Here is a 25175-nt window from a genome sequence, read left to right on the forward strand (position 1 = left end):
AGACATTACTAGTGCATTATTATATATGTAGACCAGACATTACTAGGGCATTATTATATATGTATACCAGACATTACTAGTACATTATTATATATGTATATTAGATATTACTAGTACATTATTGTATATGTAGTCCAGACATTACTAGTACATTATTGTATATGTAGTCCAGCCATTACTTGTACATTATTATATATGTAGAGTAGACCAGACATTACTAGTGCATTATTATATATGTAGAGTAGACCAGACATTACTAGTACATTATTATATATGTTTACCTGACATTACTAGTACATTATTATAAGTACATACATTCTATACATTATTTTACTTTATCTTCTACTATATCTTTTGCCGCTTCTGACCCACAGCCAATCACATCCACGCAATCCTGATTCTAGGACGCTCGGCAATCTACACACTGATCTTCTGCGTCTAATGACGTCACTGTCGGTGGGCAGAGCGCCCGGAGGATCATGGGCAATGTAGTCCTCGGCCTCTTGTACACTATGAACCGAAACCGCTATTGTATTACTGTAGATTTAGTCATTGTCCCCGCTGACTGCCGTTATATGCAGATGTACGAGGATCAGGTGGAGAGTGCTGACAGGAAGTGCTGTTCAAAGCTTCCGGGTAACGGGGAAGCGATCAGGAGACATTGTTGAGACGGGCGGAAGGTAATTTACCGTGTTGGATCATTCTACTAATATATCATACAGGAGGAGCAGACTGTAGTGTCCCCCCGTGTCATTCGATCACAGGAGAAGCAGGATTTGGAGTCCTGTGTGTGTCTAATTTTAATACAGGAGGCAAAGACTGGTGTTTTGTCTGTAGCTGGTTAATATAATGCAGGAGGAGTAGACTCTGGTGTCCTCTCTGGTTATTATAATACATGCCGAGCAGACTAATGTTTTGTATTTGTCTAATTGTAATGCAGGAGGAGTAGACTTTGGTGTACTGCCTGCTTATTATAATACATGATGAGCAGACTGATGTATTGTATGTGTCTAACTGTAATACAGGAGGAGTAGACTTTGGTGTCCTGCCTGCTTATTATAATACATGATGAGAAGACTGAGGTATTATATGTGTCTAACTGTAATACAGGAGGAGTAGACTTTGGTGTCCTGCCTGCTTATTATAATACATGATGAGAAGACTGAGGTATTATATGTGTCTAACTGTAATACAGGAGGAGTAGACTCTGGTGTCCTCTCTGGTTATTATAATACATGCCGAGCAGACTAATGTTTTGTATTTGTCTAATTGTAATGCAGGAGGAGTAGACTTTGGTGTCCTGCCTGCTTATTATAATACATGATGAGCAGACTGAGGTATTGTATGTGTCTAACTGTAATACAGGAGGAGTAGACTCTAGTGTCCTGTCTGGTTATTATACAGGATGAGCAGACACTGATGTCTTGTGTGTCTAATTATAATGCAGGAGGAGAAGACTTTGGTGTCCTGTCTAGTGATTACAAGACTGGTGGAGCAGACTCTAGTGTAAGGTGTCTAGTTCGTATAATACAGGAAGATTTCTTCTCTGGTGTCCTGTCCATTCCTTTTCTGTTTTACCTGCACCTGGACACTACATCTCCACAGTTGTGGGATTGAATCGTCCGTCTTTCTACCAGTTAGGCCCTGTTCACACTTCAAAATTCTTCCCGCAAAAACTGCTCCAGACGTTTTTTGTACAGTGGTTTGACAAAAACTCATCAAAACACTTGTCGAGGCGTTTTTTCCCCCGTTTTTGACTTATTGAAATGGGGTTTTGGAGGTGTCTTCTTTTTACCGTGACGCGGTTTTTCCTCTCGCGGTAAAAAAACAAGTCCGCCTCCCATTGAAATCAATGGGAGGCATTTTCGGGCGGTTTTTGACGAGTTTTTCGGAGCGGTTTCCGCGGCAAAAAACTCCATGTGAACAGGGCCTTAGAAAAGACTGGCAAAGGGGCAAACCGAGGATTGAGAGCAGAATTAGTATGACGAAAAGCAGTATCTAGAGGGCAAGGATGCCTCGGGTCAACACCGGGCCCTAAGGGGCATCCGGTAGATCCAGGGTCTAAAGGAGCAGCATATTGGTTTAGGAGACTGGAGCAAGACTGCCGGCCCGGATGCTGTACTAATACTACTACTCCTGCGCTGCAGAAAGGAGAAGGCTCCTCTGATACATCACCAGTGTGCCAACTACAAGGACCAGAACACAACGGGACTACTGAAGGACTGCGACCTATAGACTCAAATCACACATGCAGTTTCATGCAGGTTTTTTTGAGCCAGTGGTGGAGAAAAGTATAAAGGAAAGACTGTAGTGGATCCAAAGGGGAGGAGACCTGGCAATGTTTGCAATACTCTAGGACTCCAATCACACATGCAGTTTTATTTTTTAGGCCGTGTGCTCTGTTACCATTTCACACATTTAGTTATTTTTGGATTGTGTTCACTGTTTTAATGCTTCTTCTTGTCGTTGATGTCATTTCTCCATGGAGCTGTGGGATTATATAGAAGAACGCGCGGATCTGTACGAGGACGCCATGATGGAGACTCGCCGACACTTCACATCACCGGGTATGCGGAGACTTTCATTGATGGTAAAGGAGAGAACGGTATTGTGGGGTCTGATAGCCATTTTTTGCCCTTTTAAATTCCCCGCTTCAGCCAAAGGCTGTCAGGGCATGCTGGGAATTGTAGTTTTACAACAGCTGAAGGTTTCTGACCATGTTTAAATATTAGCGATTACCTCATTTCTAAACTCCTTGGCCCACGACTCCTCATAAAAACATAGAATGATGGCAGAAAAAACCCACCTGGTCCAACCAGTCTGCCTTCATATTGTTTCCTTTTTTTTTTAAATCTTAAAATATAATTTTTTTTTGCAGGCATGTTTATAGAGGACCTTTCATCTTTTTTTTTTTTTTGTAAACCATTGACATACCCTTGCGGTTGCCTAATTCCCGCACTTCTTTTTCAAATTGTCCGCTACGTTATGCCGCTACGGCCGACGCTTCGTTATAGCTCCTAATATGCTAATTACTAGTCTAGGTAGAAGGGGAAGGAGTCCTAAGCTCTCAGTGGGCGTTGTCTTCTCCCTCGCTGTGATGCAGCCCAATCAATACGGACCACTTCACGGTGATGCAGAAGACATACTGATCTCGCGAGATTTACCTATTCTCACAAGACCGGCCTCTGTAATCCGGTCATCCTGGAGCCGCCACCATTTAGAAGTGAGGTGCAGACACCGCGGGCGGAAGATACGAAGAGTATTGGAGCAGTAGCTCTAATAATCAACATGTCGTCTGCATCAATGTGAAGTGGACCGCATTGATTTCTAACTTTCCGTGGCATCTGCATCTCGCTTCTAAAGCCACGTTCAGACGAGCGTCGCTAACCTCGGCCGTGAAAAACTGCAGTACCCGTGCGGGACATGTTGTCGCGGCTCCCCCATAGACTCTAGTCTCTAGATGCGTGACACGCAGGAAAATAGGACATGTCCTATATTTTCACGGACCCGTCACACGCTCCGTTGAAACAACGGCCGTGTGAACGGCCACATTAAAATACATGAGTCCGTGTGATGGCCGTTTTTTTAACAGCCGTCACACGTACAATATACACGCTCGTCTGAATGAGCCTTAAATGGTGGCGGCTCCAAACTGACCTAGTTACAGACTGGTGTTGTGAGAATAGGTAAATCTTGCGAGATCAGCATGTCTTCCGCATTGCTGTGAAGCGGTCCGCATTGATTGGGCTGTGTCACAGCGAGGGAGAAGACAACGCCCACTGAGGAGAGCTTAGGTCTCCTACTCCCTGTACCAATCCTAGTAATTAGCATATTGGACGCCAAAATTGAGTGCCGGCCGTAGCCGGAAAATGGAGGGGACGATTTGAATTAAAAAAAAATTGTGGGAATTAGGAGACCACAGGGACTAAGCCCTTATTCACACGACAGGGTTTCCCGGCCGGGTGACGGCCGTTCATAAATCGGCCGGCACCCGGCTGCATTAGGAACAATAGACCCCTAATGGGGCTATTCACACGACCAATTTTTTGACGGCCCGGGAAACCTGGCCGTCAAAAAAAGGGACATGCACTATTTTCGGCCGTTTACCCGGCCGACCGGCTCCCATAGAAGTCTATGGGGCCGGGTAATATACGGCCATCACCGGAATGTGTCCCGAGTGACGGCCGTGTCTTCCGTCGCTCGCGCTCTCTCTCTTCCTCCTTCTCACAGTGCAGAGTGCATGTGAGGAGGAGGAGGAGGAGGGTCTTTTTTTGCTCCCTGTAGGAGTCTAAATCCCCAATCCCCGTCCGGGGATTGGGGATTCCGCTACAGGAGAAGTGAGTGACTACACTGTCCATATATGGACACAGCGATGTCACTCACTTCTGAAGCAGAATTCCCGACCTGTGGCAGGGATTCCGCTACAGCAGAAGTCCGTGACTACACTGTCCATATATGGACATTGAAGTCAGTGACTTCTCCTGGAAGGGGGGGGGGGATGGGTGCAACCTACAGGGGGCTGGGTGGCATCACCTACAGGGGGCTGGGTGGCATCACCTACAGGGGGCTGGGTGGCATCGCCTACAGGGGCAGGGTGGCATTACCTACAATGGGCAGGGTGGCATTACCTACAAGGGGCAGTGTGGCATTACCTACAGGGGGCAGGGTGGCATTACCTACAGGGGGCAGGGTGGCATTACCTACAGGGGGCAGGGTGGCATCACCTACAGGGGGCTGGGTGGCATTACCTACAAGGGGCAGGGTGGCATTACCTGCAGGGGGCTGGGTGGCATCACCTACAGGGGGCTGGGGGGCATCACCTACAGGGGGCTGGGTGGCATTACCAACAGGGAGCTGGGTGGCATTACCAACAGGGAGCTGGGTGGCATTACCAACAGGGAGCTGGGTGGCATTACCAACAGGGGGCTGGGTGGCATTACCAACAGGGGGCTGGGTGGCATTACCAACAAAGGGCTGTGTGTGGCAACAAATTTAAATGAAATTCATCCGATTTTAAAACTGATGCAAAACGGGTCAAAATCGGCCGTTAACGGCAACACGGCCCGGAACGGATGCAAACCGGCCGGGGAAAACGGCCTAAAACAGCCGATTTTAACGGCTGACACTCAGACCCTGTCGTGTGAATGAGGTGTAAGGGTATGTAAATGCTTTACAAAAAACTGATGACCGATCCTCTATAAATTCACTTATTGTTGATTTCTCCAGTTACATCTACTGGAGGTTTGTTCCAAGCATCGACTACTTTTTCGGTAAAATAATATTTACAGACGTTGCTTCTGATCAGACCAAGTTCTGAAATCTACTAGTATTGTCTATATACGTCCAAGATCATCTTATTGACCACAATGGTCATGCTGCTTACAGTGAAGGAAATAAGTATTTGATCCCTTGCTGATTTTGTAAGTTTGCCCACTGTCAAAGACATGAGCAGTCTAGAATTTTTAGGCTAGGTTAATTTTACCAGTGAGAGATAGATTATATAAAAAAAATCACATTGTCAAAATTATATATATTTATTTGCATTGTGCACAGAGAAATAAGTATTTGATCCCTTTGGCAAACAAGACTTAATACTTGGTGGCAAAACCCTTGTTGGCAAGCACAGCAGTCAGACGTTTTTTGTAGTTGATGATGAGGTTTGCACACATGTTAGATGGAATTTTGGCCCACTCCTCTTTGCAGATCATCTGTAAATCATTAAGATTTCGAGGCTGTCGCTTGGCAACTCGGATCTTCAGCTCCCTCCATAAGTTTTCGATTGGATTAAGGTCTGGAGACTGGCTAGGCCACTCCATGACCTCAATGTGCTTCTTTTTGAGCCACTCCTTTGTTGCCTTGGCTGTATGTTTCGGGTCATTGACGTGCTGGAAGACCCAGGCACGAGCCATTTTTAATGTCCTGGTGGAGGGAAGGAGGTTGTCACTCAGGATTTGACGGTACATGGCTCCGTCCATTCTCCCATTGATGCGGTGAAGTAGTCCTGTGCCCTTAGCAGAGAAACACCCCCAAAACATAATATTTCCACCTCCATGCTTGACAGTGGGGACGGTGTTCTTTGGGTCATAGGCAGCATTTCTCTTCCTCCAAAAATGGCGAGTTGAGTTAATACCAAAGAGCTCAATTTTAGTCTCATCTGACCACAGCACCTTCTCCCAATCACTCTCAGAATCATCCAGATGTTCATTTGCAAACTTCAGACGGGCTGTACATGTGCCTTCTTGAGCAGGGGGACCTTGCGGGCACTGCAGGATTTTAATCCATTACGGCGTAATGTGTTACCAATGGTTTTCTTGGTGACTGTGGTCCCAGCTGCCTTGAGATCATTAACAAGTTCTCCCCGTGTAGTTTTCGGCTGAGCTCTCACCTTCCTCAGGATCAAGGATACCCCACGAGGTGAGATTTTGCATGGAGCCCCAGATCGATGTCGATTGACAGTCATTTTGTATGTCTTCCATTTTCTTACTATTGCACCAACAGTTGTCTCCTTCTCACCCAGCGTCTTACTTATGGTTTTGTAGCCCATTCCAGCCTTGTGCAGGTCTATGATCTTGTCCCTGACATCCTTAGAAAGCTCTTTGGTCTTGCCCATGTTGTAGAGGTTAGAGTCAGACTGATTAATTGAGTCTGTGGACAGGAGTCTTTTATACAGGTGACCATGTAAGACAGCTGTCTTTAATGCAGGCACCAAGTTGATTTGGAGCGTGTAACTGGTCTGGAGGAGGCTGAACTCTTAATGGTTGGTAGGGGGTCACATACTTATTTCTCTGTGCACAATGCAAATAAATCTATATCATTTTGACAATGTGATTTTCTGTATTTTTTTTATATAATCTATCTCTCACTGGTAAAATTAACCTAGCCTAAAAATTCTAGACTGTTCATGACTTTGACAGTGGGCAAACTTACAAAATCAGCAAGGGATCAAATACTTATTTCCTCCACTGTATGTTTAATCCATAGACAAGTATAGATCTCATTCATGATGACAGTCAGGAAGACCTTGTCCATTCTAGAATCCTAGATGTCCCTTCAGAAAGGTCTGTATTACTTAAAGCCCTTTTACACCGGCCAGTGATAGGGAAAACGATCGCTTGTCCCTGATCGTTACTTGGTAAACAGGGTAACGATCAGCCGATGAACGAGCAAATCCTTATCGTTGTAAGCAGCACATCTGCCGATGTAAACAGGGAGACGTACCGCCGACATAATGGAAACGTATGAGGACGAGCGATCGTGGTAACGAGCGATCATCCCCATACACCGTGACAGGAGCAAACCAGCGCCGATCAACCAGCTGTCTCTTTGATTGGCTCTTGTTGTTACGGCCCATTTTGGACCCCCTAGACACCATAGATGAGATAAGGTGGTGCTCACTGCACGTCTATAAGACAACCGGAGCTTCTTTTTTTTTTTTTAACACATTAGCTGCCATTGGAACATTTTTGCGCTATTTAACTTTTTGTTGGACTTGGGCAGAACGTGTGTGATGTGTGTCCGAGTTCGGTGTAGGTCTTACCGGAAGTAAGTGGAAGGATTGAAAGCCAGGTTGAAACTAATATTGGACATGAAATGAAATGGTTGTGTTTCTTCCAGATGGATCGCCGGAGAGATGTTCCAGTCCTCTTTGTTCCCTAGATTTTTCAGACGATCAGGTGAGTGGAACTGAACCTGCCAAAAGCTACTGATCGTGTCACGACTTTAAAGAGGCTCTGTCACCACATTATAAGTGCCCTGTCTCCTACATAAGGAGATCGGCGCTGTAATGTAGGTGACAGCAGTGATTTTTATTTAAAAAAAACGATCTGTTTTCACCACTTTATTAGCGATTTTAGATTTATGCTAATGAGTTGCTTAAAGCCCAAGTGGGCGTGTTTTTACTTTAGACCAAGTGGGCGTTGTACAGAGTGTATGACGCTGGCCAATCAGCGTCATGCACTCCTCTCCATTCATTTACTCAGCGCATAGGGATCCTGCTAGATCCTTATGTGCTGTCTTATACTAACACATTAACAATACTGAAGTGTTTAGACAGTGAATAGACATTCAACGGGATGTCTATTCACAATCTCTGCACTTCGTTACTGTTTCTATGGTAGTTACAGCCGAGGAAGCATAATCTCGCTGTAACCTGTCATTTACCGCGTAATCTCGTGAGATTATGCTTCCTCACTGTAACTACCACAGGCAGAGTAACAAAGTGCAGAGATTGTGAATAGACATCCCGTGGAATGTCTATTCACTGTCTAAACACTTCAGTATTGTTAATGTGTTAGTATAAGACAGCACATAAGGATCTAACAGGATCCCTATGCGCTGTGTAAATGAATGGAGAGAAGTGCATGATGCTGATTGGTCACTGATTGGTCAGCGTCATACACTCCCCTGTACAGCGCCCACTTGGTCTAAAGTAAAAATACGCCCATTTGGGCATTAAGAAACTCATTAGCATAAATCTAAAATCGCTAATAAAGTGGTGAAAATAGATCGTTTATTTAAATAAAAAGCATTCCTGTCACCTACATTATAGCGCCCATCTCCTTATGTAGGAGACAGGGCACTTATAATGTGGTGACAGAGCCTCTAAGGCTACATTGACAGGGTGTAGAAAGTCTGTATCAAAACCGCAGGTGATTCCGCACCTAAGGTGAGGTTCCCACGTAGCAGAAACGCTGCAGAACTTTCGCAACAGAATTGTGTAAACGTTAATAAATTTACCTGCGGTGCGGAATTTAAATCCGCAGCGTGTCAATTTATGTTGCGTTTTCTTTTCTGTTGCGGAAACAGCCAAGCGTCGCAACATTTAGTGCAGAATCGCAGCGGTTCCGCTGCAAAAATCCAACTCATAAAAAAAAATAATCATACTTACCCAGTACTCCCTGCTTCTTCCTGCAGTCCGGCCTCCTGGGATGACGTTTCATCACGTGACCGCTGCAGCGTCACCCAGGGAGACCGGACGGCAAAGGAGGGACATGTCGCCATGACAACAGCCCAGGTAAGAATGGACATTTTTTTTTATTATTTCTACGCTGCTTAACACTGCGGAAATTCTGGCCGAACCGCAGGGCTCCAGGTCAGATAAGCTGCGCAGTCTTTATGCAGCGCATTCAGCCTGTGGGAACTTGGCCTAATCGTGCATTTTTAGCTGCGGTTTTTACATTTTGATGCGGAAATAGGTGCGATTTTATGCCGCGGATTTTGGTGCGTTTTTAAAAAAAAACAAAAATGAGTCCGATACAATTCGCAAGTGGAAACACAAGGTAAATTGACATGCCACGGATTCTAAAATACGCACCGCAGGTCAATTTACGGACTGAAAGATTCTGCAACAAATAGAGATATTATATACTTTGCTGGTATTACGCTGCGGTTTTTCCACATGAAAATATGCGTGGCAAATCCGCACATAATACGCATCGTGTGCCTTTGGCCTTCTAGTGATATTCTTATTATCTTATTTGAATAGCAGGATGACGGTCCTGAGAGTTTACATATCATTATCAAAGAGGAAGAAGAGGAGATTCCTGTGACCACGAAAGAAGATGAAGCCGCTACAGATATCAGTGCCGGTGAGAAACCACCATTAATATAACAAAGAGAATCTTATTGGTCCATCAACGGTTATTCTTTAACCCCTTCCCTCCGCAGCCATTTTTCGGATTTTTATTTTCGCTTTTTCCTCGCCACCTTCCAGAAGCCATAACTTTTTTTATTTTACCATCGATACAGCCGTATAAAGGCATGATTTTTGCGGGACGAGTTGTAGATTTTTCACGACACCATTTATTGTACTGGGAAACTTTTTTGGGTTTCGTTTTCACGGCATTTATCGTGCAATAAAAACAACAAACTTTATTGATAACTTTATTCTGGGGGTCAATACGAATACGGCGATACCAAATTTCGATATTATATATTTAACTACTTTTACATGAAAAATAGTAATCGTGAAAAAAAAAATATATATATATTTATTAATTTTTTTGCTTCGAATGAGCAGTGCGAGAGCTTTTTTCTTTTTTTTTTGTGGGAGATGAAGTGACCACAAAACGGTGATTCTGGTGTTTTAATTTTAGTTTTTTTACGGCATTCAGGTTAAATATTGTAATAGTTCAGACTGTTACAGATGCGGCGATACCAGTTATGTTTATTTATTTATACATTCCTTTAGGGGAACATGTTTTTTTTTTAGAACTTTTATGACATTTTTTTTTACCTAAATAAAAAAAATCCGTTTTTTTTACTTGTCCCCCTAGGGAACTTGAACCCACGATCATTGGATTGCTTGCATGATATTCTGCAATACTAATGTTTTTCAGAATATAGTGATTTTGAGAGTCTCCTTTTAAGCCCTGCCAGAGGCTTAATATGTGTAAAAAGATGGCAAACCTGAGGGCCTTTATTAGGCGCCCAGGCTTCCATGACGACCATTGGCAGCTCGCTATCACGTCAAAGGGGGGGGGGCGATGGCACATCAGAGGGGGCCGCCCCCTCATTCTATCGCCTTAGATGCCGCAGTCGCGATTGGCCTCTGCATCTAAGGGGTTAAACAAGCGGACTCAGTGATCTTTGATTCCACCCGTTTGAGTGAGGTGTCGGCTGTGTTACACCGCCTGCACCCACTGAGTATTGAGAGAGCTCAGCCCGTGAACTTGCTTACAGCCAAGTTTAAGGACGCGGCAGTCGTCCGAAACGCGTAGGCCCCGAGGACAATACCTCCACTTTCATACACACCCAGGACTCATACAACTGGACTTCCTTTTAACCCACACCAATAAACTTGGAACAGAAAATCCATTTTAAACTTGACTAAGCGCTGGATCCTATCTTTCCTCTTCTAACTTGCTTCATACTTCCCCTTAACGGCTGCCGCGTACCCCAAAAAAATTACACTTAAATGGGTACCAGTTCAAAAACACAAGTAAATGTGGAGCTTGTAAGTTGCTTGTCTCTACAGTTGCTGTGCCTAAGGGTCATTTAGATACCAGTGAAATCCAAAAAGATAATCTGATGCTCCACAATGGTGACTCTGACTCATGTGGGCATGACAAATTTTTAAATGCTTTAGGCCTAATCCACACAACCGTGGTTTTACGTCCGTGGGCTATCTACAATTTTGCGAATAGCATACGGACGCATTCATTTATATGATGTTCACGAATCCATGTAGGGGGGCCGCGAGTCCGGGTCACAAAAACTCAGGGCATGTCACCGTACTGTCAGTTTTTGCGGATCATGTGACCTGTTCAGGGAGTTGAGACCCTCTCCAGCTTTCATTTTAGTTGCCGATACGTGAATACTGATGACACATGGATGCACTATGGAAGTTTTTTTTGTGGATCTGTGGTTTTGCGGACCACGGTTGTGTGCAATAGGCCTTATACTTTTCTGTGTATATAAATCTATATTGTATTCCTCACAGATGAACATCTGGAGAACAGCAGCAGCTCCTCGGACAGTCAACTTTCTTTTACTTTGAACTGTAAGATAGAAGATGATGACTTTGCGCAATATTCTCATTCAGTCCTTGAGGGCACAGATCCCTCGTCCGATTCCTCCGATCAAGACGAATGTGATAACGATAACTCGGACGTTGTTCCCACAGTTTATAATGGGGGTAAAACGTTTCCGTGCACCGAGTGCAGTAAGTGTTTTACCCAGCATGCAGCACTCATTAGGCATCAGAGAAGCCATACGGGAGAGAAGCCCTTTCCATGTTCTGAATGCGGCAAATCCTTTACCCGCAAATCGATCCTTGTGGAGCATCAGAGGATTCATACAGGGGAGAAACCCTTTTCATGTAGCGAATGCGGAAGACGTTTTACCCAGAAGTCCAGCTTTGCCGTGCACCAACGCATTCACGAGAAGACGGAAGCTTTTATTTGCTCTCATTGTGGGAAAGGTTTTACGGAGAAGTTGAATAGCCACACGCATGGGGAAAAGATCTCCTGCCTAAATTGTAGGGAGAAATTTCCCCAAGAGCCAGATCCTGTGGAACAGGAGGTAGATAACAAGCCGTTCACATGTTCTGAGTGTGGCCGATGTTTTACCAACATGTCCAGACTAAACATGCATAAGAAAAACCACAATGGCAAAAAGCCATATCCATGTTCCGAGTGCAAAAAATGTTTTTCACGCAAGTCTGTTCTTATTGAGCATCAGCGGATCCACACAGGAGAGAAGCCATTTACATGTCAAAAGTGTTGGAAGTCTTTTACTCAGAGATCAGGACTTGTCATGCATCAGAAAATACGCTCGTGCGAAAAGTGTTTGTGTTCCGATTGCGGAAAACCGTTTACACAGGCGTTAAACTGTCAAAGAGGAGAGGAGCCAACATCTTGTTCCGAATGCCGAGAGCCGGATGATGACAGACATTCTGTAGATGAACCCGCAAATTCTAACACCGCTGCAGAGGGTCTGAATTGCGACAAGTCAAATCGTTCTGCGAAACACAGAGCCCGTGAAGACTCATTTCGTTGTTCTCGGTGTGAGAAGTCCTTTATGTACAGATCTGAGCTGGTGAAGCACGAGATTATTCATACAAGTCAGAAGCCATTTTTATGTTGCGACTGCGGCAAACGGTTTAACCAAAAAACCAATCTCCTTCACCATCTGACGATACATACCGGGGAGAAGCCCTTTACATGTTCAGATTGCGGCAAAAATTTTCGACTAAAAGCAAGTTTTCTAGCCCATCAGAGAGTTCACTCCGGAGAGAAACCCTATTCATGTCCCGATTGTGGCAAGTCTTTTACCCAGAAGTCAAATCTCCTTCGACATCAGGTTCTCCACACAAGTTAAGAGCTGTTGGTAGGTTATCACTTTGTAACGGGAAGGATGGAAGTGAGGCAGGAGATCTGTGGATTGTCTGGATTTAATTATAATGGGACATTGTCGTCATATAAAGGTTTTTTTATGTTTTTTGTTTTTTTACTGTATTTGATTTTTATGTGACTGTACTGATCATAGTCAAGCATTTCAGTCTCTGGATCATTCATAAAAAATACAAACTAAAAGTGTGTTTCGTTATTTATCCAAAAATATATAAATGTTTCACTCCTTCAATAAACAGAAGGGAAAAGTGAATGCAATAATCAAGACGCGGCAGAATCTCTCAAGTAAGCACTGCCGTAGGGATGTCACGATACCAGGATTTGGACTTCGATACCGATACTTCGTGTAGTATTGAGATTTTGATACCAAAACGATACTTTGCCAAAAGTAATAAAAAAAAAAAGTTCTTCCGTTTTATGATGTGAGGCGCGATGATGAATTTAACCTCCACGGGCCTCACATTAATAGTAATTAACCCCAGTCATAATGGGTTAATGTGTGAGACACATGATGCGGTTAATTACTGTTAATGTGAGGCACATGGAGGTTAAAGGACGGGTGTCGCGGACATTTTTTTTTTATATTAATTTGCTTTTAGTGTTTTATTAAAACATTTTTTATTTATTTGTGTGTTTGTGTTTTACTTTTTTTTTTCATCAAACTTTTTCTTCCCTATGGGGGCTGCCATTTTTTTTTCATCTCTGTATGTGTCGATTAACGACACATACAAACATGGAATACGGCACATACTGCCCCATAGAGAATGCGAACAGGAGCCGTTCCATTCACTATGGTGTACGCCGTCTGTGTGGGAACGGCGCATGCGCCGGTCCCACACAGTCCAAATGGAAGGTCTTCGGCCGAGCGACATCCGGCGCCATTTTCTTGTGGACCTGAAGCCGCAGGCGGACAGTAAGATTACTACTTCCGGTCGCGGCTTCCGGACATGTGTTCTGAAGCAAGCGGAGGGAGCGGAGGGAGCGGCGGAGGCGGCAGGAGCAGGTAAGTTAGGTCTGTGTATGTACGTGTTTTAGTGTGCGATTACTACTGTATGTAAACCTACTACACTGTGTATTCGCTCAAAAAATGGCGGCACACAGTGTAGGAGGCTTGAACGTTCAATCCCCTCCTTTCTCCTGGCACTAGCCAGGATAAAGGAGGGGGGATTGTGTGAGGACACTAGAGCGAGTGTGTCTTCTCCAATTTTGCAGCATAAAGCAATGTGCTTTACCACATGCCAATGCTGCAATTTTGGGAATTGCTCCCTCTAGTGACCAGCACTGGGACATGTTATAAATTATAATCTAATTTATAATATTTCCTGACTTGTGAAAAAATTAGAACAATGTCTAATCATGTATATAATAACTGTTTAACTAAAAAAAAATAATTTTCTAACGACACATTCCCTTTAAATTCATCATCGCACTTCGCGCTTCACATTAATAAGTGATAGAAAGCAGTATTAATTTTATTTTTTACAGCGCACACATCATAAATGATGCAAAAAATTTGTTGTGCAGGTTATTACGGCCGCGCCAATACCGAATGTGTGTATTTTATGTATTGAGACTTATTTTAATGTTTATTGTAAAAAAGGTGTATGTGTATTTTTTTTTCAATTTAATATTACTTTATGTTTTCATTTTATTTGTAAACTTTAATGTACTGGCATATATCAGATATATCCCAGTACATTACCCTGTGTACTGATAGTACACAGGCAGTTGTTAGTACAGACCTGAGTATGCCCTAACAGGAAATATGTTAAGACAGCCCTGGGGTCCTTCAATGGACCCAGGGCTGTCTGCCCATATATGGTATGTCCCTCGATTGCGTCACAGAAATTCCCTTCGACGTGATCCAAGGGACATCCCCCCCCCCCCTTTCTCATTGTCTCCTGAATGCTGCAGTCCGCTGTAATCGCAGCATTCAGGGGAATAACGGCGGAGAGGAGAGGTTTCTCTGATTCTCTGGTTTCGTGTAAATCCGGACTAAGTGCGTGCGCGGTCAGCATGAGGTGATGCAGCCGGCGCTGCACTAATGAGCGGCGGTTCAGGCACTGAAGACAGAACAGGGGGGTGTTTTGCACAGCGCCTGCCATGTTCTGTCTTCAGTCCTGCCGCTCATTAGTGTCAGGACTCTGGAGCGGGGCAATGACTGTATTACACATGTATCACACATCCGCAGCTCCGCTCTCATACATTCATGTGTTACTATACTGAGCTGTGTATCGAAATACATGAAACAACGGTATTGAACCGTTTGGGGATGCAGAGTATCGAAACCGTATCGAAGTTTCGATGCATCGTGTATCCCTACTATGCCGCTTCATTTCTGATCGGCTTTCCTCGGAATGCCAAGCGAGTGGTGTATGGACTCAGAATTCCTATTGAGCCAATACACCGCTCTGAAGAAAGCCGATCAGACACGAAGCGATATTAGCACTTACCCGAGGGCTTCTGCCGCTTCTTTTTACCAATCGGTGGGGATCTCAGCGCTTGGACCCCCACCGATTAAAACTTCTGACGTGTCACTGATATATTAAAAGTTCAGTTACACTATAAGGTCATAAACTGCGTTTCTGTTGGTGTAAAGGTAAAACAAGGACACATATATATATATATATATATATATGTACAAAATGAACTATGTACGTTTTACAGTGCACAGGAACAGTCCGAACCCCATGAGAATGGTGGTTGGGTCTAATATGAGGGGCTCTCGGCAAACATACCACAAATGTAGGGTCAGTGGTCAGAAAGGACGGTAACTAGAGCAACAAAACTTCAAAACAGAAAGAGGGAGCATGTAGAAAGATATGATTAGAGGAGAGGGGGAGGCTATAAAGGCGTCTCCACATATTGGATCCAAATATATAGATGATGAGAACGGGGTCGTGGCTTTAAATGTAAAAAAAACCAAAAACGTTTTCTAGGGAGGCCCCTTGGAAACAGCTGATCTTCCAATAGGCCATCAATTTTCTCTCTGGAGAGCCCGTTTTAAAGGGGTATTCCTAGAATTGACAATTATAACCTTTCCACAGGATAGGTGATAATTGATTGGGGGGGCCCGACCGGTGGGAGCCCCACCGATCATGAGAATAGGGGTTCTGAACCAACTGTTCCTTCTCACTCCTCAACCGCAGTCAGGAGGACATTGAATATACTTTCTGTATTATTTCCTCCCGGTTTTCAAGATCTCTGCTTGTTGTTATTCAGTAGGGGGCATTCATTGTTTACTTCCAGTGGATATAATTCTGTCCATTTTTGCCCCAACCTCCTAAAACACCCAGATAGTGTATAAATAGCAACACAGTACTAATTAGATAGTGCCACGTAGTGCCCCTTGTAGATAGTGCCACGTAGTGCCCCTTGTAGATAGTGCCACACACTGCCCCCTGTAGATAGTTACGCAGTGCTAATAGAGATAGTGCCACACACAGTGCTGAAGTAGGTAGCACAATAGTGCCAACTGTAGATAGTTCCCACATAGTGCCAATGTGCCCATGTATATGGTGCCACTTACCTGTACCCATTCTGTGCCATCCTCTCCTCCAGCGATGCCTGCCTGGTCTGTTCTGACAAGGCTTGCTCCAGCGGAATGTCGCAGGCGGCCCGATGACATCATCACGCCGCCTTCATCACAAAAAAAAACAAAACGAATGGTTCCCTTGCTTCGCCAGCGCTGTCCGTTTTATCCATGTCCCAAGGACACGGATACAATTTTGTCCCCTTGTGAGGGCCTCCGTTGGTAAGAGGAATAGCGGGGCCCTGGGCACAGGAGGGTTTGGGGCAACTGGAAACCACCCCTGCCTGCGTTACTGCCTAGCGACCGATCCGTGCTTTTGCAGATAAATCGTGGCCCCGTTCTTTTCTATGGCCCCATGCACGTAGGTGTGATTTTCACAGATCGGTGCAGGGGGCCGCAAAAACTCAGGACAAGTCATTTTACGGGCCGCATTTGCGGATTCACCGATACCGGTGAATTGTTGTGGATCCGTGAGACCTGTGACATACGAATGCACAACAAGGGTTTTTTGCGGTGCGACGGACCAGAACGGACTCGTTGTTTGGCAGTCGTGCGCACCACTCCTAAGGCCTCATGCACACGAGCGTAGGGGCTTTTACTGTCTGCAAATACGGGCGCACTTCCGTAGCTGTCCGAAATTTTAATAGCGTCCATAGACTTCGGACATAGAATTGCGGACAAGAACAGTACAGGTTTTATATTTTGCAAATCATTTCCACAGCCTGGAGAAACATCCGTAAATATACGGAAAGGTGTCTGTTGTCTATAGAAATAAATTGGTACGCGATTTCATTCGTAATTACTGACTCCGTAATTACGAATGAAAAGTACGGTCGTGTGCACGGGGCCTTACTATTAGAAGTAGTCAAACGACAAATATAGCGACCCCCTAGAGGCTACCTGCAATATTAACCCAACTCCAAAATCTTCACTGAAAGGGAGAATGTAAAACTGGCAAAAAAAAAATAAATATAACATATATACACGCACACACACATACAATCATTTAAGACCCATGGTCTGCTTAGCGTTGGAGAACTACAGATCCCAGAAGCCCATCTGAAAAGTCTACGGCGAATACAGTGCCACAGCAGCAGAGCGAAGCCAGACGTGAAAAGCAATGCCTCATGGGAGCTGAGGTCCACACGACTATGAAGCGAATAAAACATTCCAGCGTGTTGAACTACAGCTCCCAGAAGACACCGAGTGCACGAGAAACAAGCGGCCAATCATGGACGCGGAAAGGCAAATCGGCCCGGAAGTCATGTGACGTTGACCGTAGGGGGACCGGAAGCTTTCACTAAGGAGAGAGGTGAAGAGGCGGAAGCAAAGTAGAGACATTGAAGCGCAGGACGGCAGGTTGTTATTTCCGGCAAACACTTATTTCAGGTCTGCGTTGGGATAACTGTCTGTACCTGCATACAGGTGGAGAGGGCTTTGTTGAAACATCAATGATCGGGACGACGCCATGCTTAAAGGGGGGCGGGGTCTTGAAGAATAAATATAAAAAATTATGTCCTTTCTAAAGAGTCAATTTTCCTGTGCTCCCTACTTTGCTCTGCTGAATAGTGTGCCATGCTGGAGAGTCATAGTATAAAGTCACACCTATAATAAGTATATGAAATATCAATGTATACAGTAGTAGTCAAGGGGTTGTCACAGTACTTATAGTCCGGGCTGGTTCTTTCCTGGAGTATTGTAAGTGCCACAATATTTAAAGGGATTGTCCAGTTTCAGAAAATGAATGATATTTTTTGTATAATTAAAAGTTATACAAATTTCCAATATACTTTTTGTATTAATTCTTCACAGCTTTCAAGATCTCTGCTTGCTGTTATCCAGTAGGAATAATCATTGTTTACTTCAATTTCTGTCCATGGTAATGTGATAAACACACAGGTGCATGACTCGTTACATAGTCATGTGATGGACACACAGGTGCACGACTCGTTACATGTTCATGTGATGGACACACAGGTGCACGGCTTATTACATGGTCATGTGATGAACACACAGGTGCACGACTCGTTACATAGTCATGTGATGGACACAGGTGCACGACTCGTTACATGGTCACGTGATGGACACAGGTGCACGTCTCGTTACATGGTCATGTGATGGACACAGGTGCACGACTCGTTACATGGTCATGTGATGAACACACAGGTGCACGACTCGTTACATGGTCACGTGATGGACACAGGTGCACGGCTCGTTACATGGTCACGTGATGGACACAGGTGCACGACTCGTTACATAGTCATGTGATGGACACACAGGTGCACGACTCGTTACATGTTCATGTGATGGACACACAGGTGCACGGCTCATTACATGGTCATGTGATGAACACACAGGTGCACGACTCGTTACATAGTCATGTGATGGGCACACAGGTGCACGACTCGTTACATGGTCACGTGATGGACACAGGTGCACGGCTCATTACATGGTCATGTGATGAACACACAGGTGCACGACTCGTTACATAGTCATGTGATGGACACACAAGTGCACGACTCGTTACATGGTCACGTGATGGACACAGGTGCACGGCTCGTTACATGGTCATGTGATGGACACACAGGTGCTGGGATCGTTAGAAGACACAGCTCTGATACACATACTGAAACTGTAACGAGCCGTGCACCTGTGACCATGAACAGGTGCACGGAAGTAAACAATGAATGTTCCTACTGAATAACAGCAAGCAGAGATCTTGAAACCGTGAAGAAGTAATACAGAAAGTGTATTGGAAAATTGTATAACATTTAATTATACAAAAAAATAACAGTAACTTGCTTAAACCGGACAATCCCTTTAAAGGACTGTTGCAGGGAGATATAATGTATTAGGGTAGGGGGGTGTTTTAGTTCTTAAAGGGGTTGTCCATGACCAGACAACTGATGACTTATCCACAGGATAAGTCATCAGTATATGATCGGTGGGGTCCAACACCCTTATCCCGCACCGATCACCTGTCCCTTGGCGCCGGATGTGACGAAGAGGATTCAGTAGTTGGAGCCGGATGCAGATGGCTCCGTACATTGCATAGTGGCCATTCTGCAGCTCTGCTCTTATTCACTTGAATACTGCAGTACTTCAGCTCGGCCGCTATTCCGTGACCAGAGCCGTTGATCTGTGCGGGGTCCGGGTTCCCCACAGATCATATACTGATGACCTTTCCGGTGGATAAGTCATCAGTTGTCCGGTCGTGGACAAGTCCTTTAACCCCTTAATGACCGGGCCTGAAAAGACCTTAAAGAGGCTCTGTCACCAGATTCTGCAGCCCCTATCTGCTATTGCAGCAGATAGGCGCTGCAATGTAGATTACAGTAACGTTTTTATTTTTAAAAAACGAGCATTTTTGGCCAAGTTATGACCATTTTTGTATTTATGCAAATGAGGCTTGCAAAAGTACAACTGGGCGTGTTGAAAAGTAAAAGTACAACTGGGCGTGTATTATGTGCGTACATCGGGGCGTTTTTACTACTTTTACTAGCTGGCCGTTCTGACGAGAAGTATCATCCACTTCTCTTCAGAACGCCCAGCTTCTGGCAGATCACGCTGTGACGTCACTCACAGGTCCTGCATCGTGTCAGACGAGCGAGGACACCGGCACCAGAGGCTACAGTTGATTCTGCAGCAGCATTAGCGTTTGCAGGTAAGTAGCTACATCGACTTACCTGCAAACGCCGATGCTGCTGCAGAATCATCTGTAGCCTCTGGTGCCGATGTGTCCTCGCTCGTCCAACACAGGACCTGTGAGTGACGTCACAGCGTGATCTCTCGAGAACACGCTGTCTGCACTGCCAGAAGCTGGGCGTTCTGAAGAGAAGTGGATGATACTTCTCATCAGAATGCCCAGCTAGTAAAAGTAGTAAACACGCCCCGATGTACGCACATAATACACGCCCACTTGGACTTTTACTTTAAACACGCCCAGTTGTACTTTTGCAAGCCTCATTTGCATAAATACAAAAATGGTCATAACTTGGCCAAAAATGCTCGTTTTTTAAAAATAAAACCGTTACTGTAATCTACATTGCAGCGCCTATCTGCTGCAATAGCAGATAGGGGTTGCAAAATCTGGTGACAGAGCCTCTTTAATTGACAGCTCAATTTTTCTGTTTTTGCATCTCTGCGCTTCAGCAGCCATAACTTTTTTATTTTTTCATTGACGTGGCTGTATGAGGCATTGTTTTATGCGAGAGAAATAGTATATTTTTTTTTTCACAGTTTGGGGGTAAAACATTTTTTTTACGGCGTGAATATAGGAAAAAGCGATTCTCGGAATAGTTTTTCTTGTTTATTTTTTATCCCGTTCACGTTTCACGCTAAATAACCCATTAGATTAATTCTTCAGGTTATTACGGTCGTGTAGATACCTAATATGCGTGGGTTTTTTGTTTTTATTTAGTGTAGGGGCAATAAAATGTATTTTATGCAAAATAAAGACTCTTTTTGGGACTTTTTTTTATTTATTTATTTATTTGTTTTGTTACTTTTGTTTTTTTTAATCCCATCAAGGGATAACTTTATTTGTAACTTTTTTTTTACTTGTAATGTATTAGCATACTCCTGTACGCGAATACATTACACTGTGTCACTATGACACAGGCTGCTGATCGGGCAGCACATAGTGTGTCCGAACAGCAGGCACATGGAACAGACAGCCCTGGGGTCCTTTGTAGGTCCCCAGGGCTGACTGCTGAGGGATTCCCTGGTGTTTGGTCGCATCACCGGAATCCCGGTGATGCAATCAAAGAGGGGAATTCCCTTTGATCATGCCGCGGTCACGGACCGCGGTAATCAAAGAGTTAAACAGCTGGGGTCCGAATGTTTTCCCACCCCAGCTGTGTTCAGGAGGCTGCTCTGAGATCAGGAGCTGTTAGTAACAGCTCCTGCATAGAGGATGAGCGCTCACACGAGCGCTCATCAGCCTCTTCTACAGCGACGCCAAAAGACGTCACTGTAGACTGGGGACCTGCACCACCTGACGTCAAAAGACAGTGGGCGGTCGGGAAGGAGTTAATGGGCTAATACACTGAAATTTGGAGACTAGTCAACAAACTTGATGTTCTCAGGTGAGACAGGTCCTCCTGACAACATGAAGTTTGGGAGCGATGATCGCTCATCTGCTACTACAGTGAAATGCAAATGATTACTTTTGGATATATTATTTATGGTGGTTTTACATATATCAAGTTATATGCAATTTCCAGCAACCATCGTCGTATGGACAATATGTATTTATTTATCTCTTCGTTCTACTAGTGTCACGAGGAAGAAGCAAGACTTGCCTGAAACATTGCGTATAGGATCCTAGACTTCACCGAGCACAGTCATTCATCTGCTGACTGGCCTCCACGTCCTTCACCCATACATGAGAGAAACAATGATGAGAAGATCCTGGACCTCACCAACAAGATCATTCATCTGCTGACTGGAGAGGTGAGGACTACCGGGAATGCTGGGACATTATATAGTAACGCTATGAAGGTGTCGGGATGATGACTGTCTCATTGTGTGTCAGGTTCCTATAAGGTGTCAGGATGTCACCGTCTATTTCTCCATGGAGGAGTGGGAGTATATAGAAGGACACAAGGATCTGTACAGGGACGCCATGATGGAGGAACACCAGCCCCTCACATCACCGGGTAAGAGGGATCTGTACAAGGACGTCATGATGGAGGAGCACCAGACCCCATCACCAGGTAAGAGGAGACTTCCATTAATGGTAGAGGAAAAAGAGCAGTTTTAAGGGTCACAGCAATTCACCCATCATCTGATCATCACTCATACAACGTGTTCAGTCACTGTGTGTGTTTCCTACAGATAGATCCAGTAAGAGAAATCCACCAGAGAGTCCTAAACCCAAGGACAACCACAATGCCTCCCGATCATCTCGGCACCGGCAGAGTGTTGGATCTAAGGTCTCGTCTAAAAGTAAAGCCGTGCTGCACACGGAACCAGGTATGACGGTATCATTTATATTATTAGTTATGAGGTCAAATAGATTATACGTTTCCTCACAATCCTCACAATTCCAGTGTCCGGAAAAATGTGTTTGAGTTATTAGATGGAGTGATGGGGGTTATGTGTTTGATTAGAGCCGTGAATGTAATACTGTTGCTCCTCTTCTCCCTGGAGGAAATGTTGGTCAATGTTTAGTCCTGACTATATATAGTCTCCTCTTTTTATTAAAGGGTAACAAAACGTTTGACATGTCATAAGTTTTGATCGGTGGGGGTCTTAGCACTGAGACCTCCACCGATCGCTAAAACAAAGCGGCAGAAGCGCTCGGGTGACTGCTGTGCCGCTTCGTTTCTGATCGGCTTTCATTGGAAAGGCAATCGGTGTAAAGACTCATAGACTGTGTAAGGACTCATAGACTGTGTAAGGACTCATAGACTGTGTAAGGACTCATAGACTGTGTAAGGACTCATAGACTGGGTAAGGACTCATAGACTGTGTAAGGACTCATAGACTGTGTAAGGACTCATAGACTGTGTAAGGACTCATAGACTGGGTAAGGACTCATAGACTGGGTAAGGACTCATAGACTGTGTAAGGACTCATAGGCTGTGTAAGGACTCATAGACTGTGTAAGGACTCATAGACTGTGTAAGGACTCAGAATGTGTAAGGACTCATAGACTGTGTAAGGACTCATAGACTGTGTAAGGACTCATAGACTGTGTAAGGACTCATAGACTGGGTAAGGACTCATAGACTGTGTAAGGACTCATAGACTGTGTAAGGACTCATAGACTGTGTAAGGACTCATAGACTGTGTAAGGACTCATAGACTGTGTAAGGACTCAAACTGTGTAAGGACTCAGACTGGGTAAGGACTCATAGACTGTGTAAGGACTCATAGACTGTGTAAGGACTCATAGACTGTGTAAGGACTCATAGACTGTGTAAGGACTCATAGACTTTCTGTACACTGCTCTGAGGAAAGCCGATCAGAAACGAAGCGGCAGAGCACCCACCCGATCTTTGTTTTAGTGTTTCAGTTGGGTGATGTTTTTGGGGCTCTATCTTTTCTCGTCTGACCTATTCGTCATTGGTATTCAGGGACCGCACATCTCACAAAATCCTTACACGTCTAATTTACCTTGTGGACATATACAGGGGTGTAGCTCAAGGAGGTGCAGTGATAGCAGTTACCCTAATACCTGAGGGGCCCAGAGGCTCCTTAGTAACATTGGAAGACCCCAGTATTATAAATGCTATATGGTACCGATTTTGCAGTGGGGCCCATAAGTTTGAAGTTATGTCTCTGGGCTTAGTTGGCTAGACTGTATGTGTATCCGTATACTCCAAAACCTTTTGTATAAACTAAAGACCGTTTTACACGGGCAAACGATTGTTCATATGAACGCTCGTTCCCGATCACTGCCCTGTGTAATCAGGGCAACAACCAGCCAATGAATGAGCAAACGCATGTTCATTTGCTGATCGTAGAGTTTATGCAGCAAGAAATATTATCGTTGTCGGCAGCTCATCTTGGTGTGTAAACAGGGAGACGCGCTGACGACATGATAGTAATGTATGAGGACGAGCGATCATAATAACGAGCGCTCGCCCCCATACACAGCTACTTGTGAGAGGAGCAAACCAGTGCCGATCATTGAGATGTCTGGTTGATTGGCGCTTGTTTTCATGGCCCATATCGGGCTGTGTAATGGGACCTTTAGGCCCTGTTCACACAGTTTTTTTGCAGGCAAAAAAATCTGCCTCAAAATTACTAATTCTGACATGCCTGCAACTTTTTGGTGTGATTTTTGCCTGCGGCCATTGAGCGCCACGGGCAAAAAACGCTTTCTCTGACTCCCATTGATTTCAATGGGAGATCAGAGGCAGAGCCGCGGCAGGAAAGCACACTCAGATGTTTTTTTTACCACGTGTGCCTAAAAACCGCTGCGGAAAAAAGGCCTCGGTCTCCCACTGAAATCAATGGGAGACGGTTTTGGCTGTTTTTTGCCGATAAATCCTACGCGGTTCCCACGTCAAAAAAACTCAGTTTGAACTGGGCCTTAGGCATTCTTTGAATTCTTAGAAGTATCTAAACTTTTAGATACGGGAGCCTTACCCCGGTTGCTCCTTTTTAAATTCCGCCTCTCCATGACAGAAGGTAATTCCATGTGGCCGGTACAATATGCGATATCTTCCTGACCGTTGAGGCTTCCATGGAAAAGGAACCTCCATGAGTATTAACTGAAAGGCTCTTACTCCGAGAAGATGGACTTAGATCCCAGAGATTGTTGTCGATGACTTTCATTTGTTGTTATTAACTTTTTAAATCTAAATGTGTTATCAGATGGGTCCAGCAAGAGAAACACCCTAGAGAGATGCCCCAGTCCTCCTTATACCCAAGACGATCGCAGCCTCCTCCAGGACAGCCAGGTACATGCATGAAATGAAATGTAAAATATACTTAAAGGGAACTTGTCACATATCAGCATGTTATGGAGCAGGTGGAGCGGAGCAGATTAATATATAATTTTGTCATTTATTTATGCAAATTTCTTCCCATTCTGGACTTAGTAGTCCAGTCTGTGGTCCTACTCTGTGATTGACAGCTGTCTCTGTATGCACACTTATGCGGGGAAGGCTGTCAATCACTGTCGGACCGCCCACTGGACTCCTAAACCCAGAATGAAAATAAATGTTGTACTTAATGGGGTTGTCCGCAGGATAGGTCATCAGTATATGATCGGGGGGTCTGACACCCGGACCCTGCACCGATCAGCTGTTCCGTCTTCCTCCGGGCACCGGATGTTA

The 25175-nt window shown here is 44.6% G+C and overlaps 2 protein-coding genes across 7 annotated transcripts in view; both read left to right on the forward strand.

Moving 5' to 3' along the window:
- The first annotated feature begins 451 nt into the window (after positions 1-451).
- LOC142663705 (uncharacterized) lies at positions 452-13230 on the forward strand. 5 transcript variants are annotated; one of them, XM_075842482.1, is made up of 5 exons: positions 452-680; positions 2489-2567; positions 7615-7673; positions 9485-9587; positions 11441-13225. In XM_075842482.1, the coding sequence occupies exons 2-5, from the start codon at positions 2534-2536 to the stop codon at positions 12817-12819; spliced, it is 1575 nt and encodes a 524-aa protein (XP_075698597.1). In that variant the 5' UTR covers positions 452-680; positions 2489-2533; the 3' UTR covers positions 12820-13225. The 5 variants fall into 5 exon arrangements, with proteins under 5 accessions (XP_075698597.1, XP_075698594.1, XP_075698593.1 ...); XM_075842479.1 differs by lacking the exon at positions 452-680 and having other exon boundaries at positions 715-2590; positions 9488-9587; positions 11441-13230; XM_075842478.1 differs by lacking the exon at positions 452-680 and having other exon boundaries at positions 715-2590; positions 11441-13228.
- Positions 13231-17663: 4433 nt separating this feature from the next.
- The window catches only part of LOC142663699 (uncharacterized), a 32979-nt gene continuing 25467 nt past the window's right edge, over positions 17664-25175 (forward strand). The window contains exons 1-5 of one of the 2 annotated variants that reach the window (XM_075842469.1): positions 17664-17742; positions 21661-21837; positions 21920-22100; positions 22222-22359; positions 24712-24797. In XM_075842469.1, coding sequence (XP_075698584.1) covers positions 21959-22100; positions 22222-22359; positions 24712-24797 — 366 coding nt within the window. In that variant the 5' untranslated portion in view covers positions 17664-17742; positions 21661-21837; positions 21920-21958. Of the gene's footprint in view, positions 17773-21660; positions 21838-21919; positions 22101-22221; positions 22360-24711; positions 24798-25175 lie in introns of both variants that reach the window. The other variant, XM_075842470.1, reaches the window with a different exon arrangement.

Source organism: Rhinoderma darwinii, chromosome 11, assembly GCF_050947455.1.
Source record: "Rhinoderma darwinii isolate aRhiDar2 chromosome 11, aRhiDar2.hap1, whole genome shotgun sequence".
NCBI classification, from domain to species: domain Eukaryota; kingdom Metazoa; phylum Chordata; class Amphibia; order Anura; family Rhinodermatidae; genus Rhinoderma; species Rhinoderma darwinii.